Source organism: Fistularia commersonii, chromosome 29 (genome assembly GCF_037954325.1).
Source record: "Fistularia commersonii isolate RoL2024-O1a breed Wild chromosome 29, RoL_Fcom_v1.0, whole genome shotgun sequence".
NCBI lineage: Eukaryota > Metazoa > Chordata > Actinopteri > Syngnathiformes > Fistulariidae > Fistularia > Fistularia commersonii.
This window is the reverse complement of record NC_141312.1, coordinates 1794059-1798103: the sequence shown is the minus strand read 5'-3', so window position 1 is coordinate 1798103 and position 4045 is coordinate 1794059. Positions and strand designations below refer to the sequence as shown.

Sequence of the window (4045 nt, the reverse complement as noted above, 5' to 3'; positions counted from 1 at the left end):
TTTCCCAGCACCTGCGGCTTTAACTGACTTCACAAGAAAAAAAGGGGGCAGAGATTGCAAGAACACATTTTTTCGTGAAAATAATTGAAAAAAAAAACAACTTGTGACCTGTGTTCGAAGTGATAGCTTTGGCACTTTGCCATTTGAGATACCAAATTTGGATGTCACTGAAAAACGCTTAAAAAAGTAGGAAAGGATGTCGACAGTGAAAAATAGTGGGGGGGATATTAGATATATGGGACATTACCTCTACATTTCTGCAGGATATGATCAACACACAGGGTTAAAGAAGGACATTGAACGCCGTGTCCCGATGAAAGAAAACAAATAATGGGAAATCGGGGGTTAACATTTGTTATGAAATAGCCAAAAAAATGCATGCACAGGCCTGCAGATAGTTTCTCCATGCAGTCATTTCGGGGCTTCTCGCCTGACAGGCGGAAGAAATTACGCAGTGACGTCATAGATGGCGAACCCGGCGCGCGCGCGGCTTCCACAGCTCTCCCGGTGACACTTCCCGTGTTGTATCGCGAGATTTGGCCACGAATATATCCGCAACGCGCCTCTCCATTCGGCCATTTCGTCGGTGCAGGCCATCAGCCGTTGAGGGACCGAAACGGGGAGCCCGTGTTTACTGATTATCCGAAAAGAAATAAGGCACGCCGAGAAAATCAAACCATGAGTGAGACAGCGATCTCTTTCGCCAAGGATTTCCTGGCCGGCGGCATCTCGGCCGCCATCTCCAAAACAGCCGTCGCCCCGATCGAGAGAGTGAAGCTTCTCCTTCAGGTAGGAGCTTCTTCCGGAAGCCTCTCCAAGCTAGCCGGCTAACATAGTTGACATTGCTAACTGCCGCAGAGCACGCATTTAAGCTAGCTCTCGTCTAGCATTCACATACACACCACCATGCAGTTTTTCATTAATTGTTTTGAGTGTTTTCGGGGTTGCGGGGCTCAACTACCGCGCTTTGAGGACTTAAGGTCACCAGGAGATGGGGGATGACCTACACGAGCCGGGATGCTAATGCTAGCGTCACACGTTAACCTTAGCCGCCGCGGCTAACAAAGGACAAACACTTGGAATGACATTAGGACACTTTGTACAAATGCGCCTAACTCCTTCTTTATGACACAGAGCGACATTATTTAACACGCTTCGATTAATATACCACATGTTAATTACAATGTCGGCTCAGATTTGTCTGGAAGTTTGATGCAGGCTAATGTACCGGGGGGCTAAGTAAGACGGTTATGCGGGGCCGGGCCGCGTTCATTCAGACGGGGGTCAGCTGTTCCCGCAGCCTTTTCTGCTTCATTTACCCAACAAATAAGGCATTATTCAAAAGATATCGACATTTTAGGACGGAACTTTTCATTTTTTACAGCCCCTTTTAAGAGACGTCAAGGTAATTAGAGGTTAACAAGTCCGAAATCGTCCAAACGTGTCAAATGACATCATGATGATGTTGAATGAGGAGTTTGAATCCAGATGGTTAGTTTGACAGCAAGGTCACAGCAAGGAGACCTTGTGATCATCACATGCCTGTCACTTAATTGGCTTTCCTGTTCCAAACCTAACTGTTCCTCCATTTTCTGTCTTTGCAGGTCCAACATGCCAGTAAGCAGATCACCGCAGATAAGCAGTATAAGGGTATCATGGACTGTGTCGTCCGTATCCCCAAGGAGCAGGGAGTCCTTTCCTTCTGGAGAGGTAACCTTGCCAATGTCATCAGGTATTTCCCCACCCAGGCCCTCAACTTCGCCTTCAAGGACAAGTACAAGAAGATCTTCCTCGATGGCGTCGACAAGCGCGCCCAGTTCTGGAGATACTTTGCCGGTAACCTGGCCTCCGGAGGCGCCGCCGGAGCTACCTCCCTATGCTTCGTGTACCCTCTCGACTTCGCCCGTACCCGTCTGGCCGCCGACGTGGGGAAGGCCGGAGCCGAGAGAGAGTTCAACGGTCTCGGCGACTGCTTGGTGAAGATCTCCAGGTCTGACGGTCTGCGTGGCCTGTACCAGGGCTTCAATGTGTCTGTGCAGGGCATCATCATCTACAGAGCTGCTTATTTTGGCATCTATGACACAGCTAAGGGTACGTAGTGTCGTATCGCTCTTCATTTCCGCACCTATACGAAGGATGTAGCCGACACGACGTGGTTTGTCCACAGGTATGCTCCCCGACCCCAAGAACACCCACATCCTGGTGAGCTGGATGATCGCTCAGTCTGTGACAGCTGTCGCTGGTCTGACCTCCTACCCCTTCGACACTGTCCGTAGACGTATGATGATGCAGTCAGGACGTAAAGGAGGTGACTTGAATTCTGACACCACTCTCACACCAAGGTCAAAATGTGTGTAGTGTTTTTGTATTTTTGTCTTACCCCCGCGCTTGTTTCTCCGCAGCCGATATCATGTACTCCGGGACCATCGACTGCTGGCGTAAGATCGCACGTGACGAGGGTGGAAAGGCTTTCTTCAAGGGTGCTTGGTCCAACGTGCTCCGAGGCATGGGCGGCGCCTTCGTGCTGGTGTTGTACGATGAGCTGAAGAAAGTCATCTAATTCTCCCTGTTGTCACATCACTGTCCAATTCGGCTAAATGTAATAACTTTCCATTTCTATGGACTCTGCATTCTGCCTTATTTATGGGAACAAACTATAGTGTCACCACTAGCTGTGGGCAATGGCTGTACGTTGTGCATCATAATGATTTTAAACGTTCCACACCCTCCCTACCAGTGTCATTCCTGTTAAAAGATATCCGATACCTCCTCCTCCTGTCATTCACTAGGTTTGTATGGTCCCAATTTGAATAAATCTATTCTGGGGAACAAACTAAAGCACCGATGTTGAGTGTCTCCTCTGGTAAAGCATGAGATGAGCACGGGCTGGATAATGAAATGCACGAAGTGGATTACAACCCAACTGCTATATTTACGCACGCTTATCTCCTCCTGAGCCTTTTCGGTTTGTGGTCACTAAGATTGTGAAGCTGAATGGCTTCGCTGCTGCTGTGGAAACGGTTCTGACGAGCCACGACCGAAGCTAATGGTGAATTTTTAATTTAATACCTGGTTGCAAAAATAGGAAATACAGGCTTGGTATTGCTGTTTTTTTTTTCTTTCCTGTTTTTTTTCTCTCTTCTCCCTAGTTTCACTGATGCCATGTAAGAATGTTTGTTCCTTGCTACATCCAAATGAGAAGTTTGGGGACTGTGCCGGCTCCTGCAGTGCCCAGCGGCTACAATAAATCTCGGTGCACTATTAAATGTATTTAAGGCTGGAGTGGTTTGCTAACCTTTCATTGTGAGATCAGTCACATGCATTATCTCATTTTGCCGCCCAATAAAACTCTTAGGTCCAATCTACAATCATAAATGACCCATTTATTTTTTTTATTAGATGTATTGAGGCTAATTGTCAAATCCCACAACAATAAAAAATTACATTTTCAAACCACCTGTCCATTATCGGTGACTGGAGCCTGAGCTGATACCGGAAGTGGCTGTCACATCCGGTCGGAAAGGCGGACCTTAAACCACAGAGAAGCTCAATATTTGAAATATTTCTTCTATGAAATCCTAAGGGATTTAGCAAAACTCGTGACGTGAGGCCGTGATGCACTACCGGAGGCGGCCACTAGAGGGCGCCAGAGTTGCGCGGGACCGTCTGCGCAGGCGCAGACACCTGACTTAATCCGCGTCACACTCGTTTATTGCGCTTTCGCTCTCGGCCCCGTGTCCTCGCCTTATAGGATCAACGGCATCCCATAATCCATAAATAGACCGGAAGTAAACAAATTACATAAATATAGTCACTGAATTAAGGCAGTCGGTTTTCTTTTTTTTTTTTTTTTTTTTTTTTTTTTTTTTGAATGACTTTTATTTCCTGCTGTGGGATTTCTGGAGAGCTTTTCAGAATAAAAGACCCATAAATCGCTTTTAAACTCCGGGATTAACGGAGTGACAACCGTAATGATGATTTGCCGCCATTTTTTTCTATTCGCTTCAATACGATGAAATGGGGGGGGGGGGGGGGGGGGCGCTTT

General features: G+C 47.2%; 1 protein-coding gene across 1 annotated transcript; it reads left to right on the top strand.

Moving 5' to 3' along the window:
• Positions 1-549: 549 nt before the first annotated feature.
• On the top strand, positions 550-2838 carry LOC147216590 (ADP/ATP translocase 2). The gene is made up of 4 exons (XM_086177483.1): positions 550-789; positions 1605-2091; positions 2168-2308; positions 2403-2838. The coding sequence occupies exons 1-4, from the start codon at positions 679-681 to the stop codon at positions 2558-2560; spliced, it is 897 nt and encodes a 298-aa protein (XP_086033609.1). The 5' UTR covers positions 550-678; the 3' UTR covers positions 2561-2838.
• The last annotated feature ends 1207 nt before the right edge of the window (positions 2839-4045 follow it).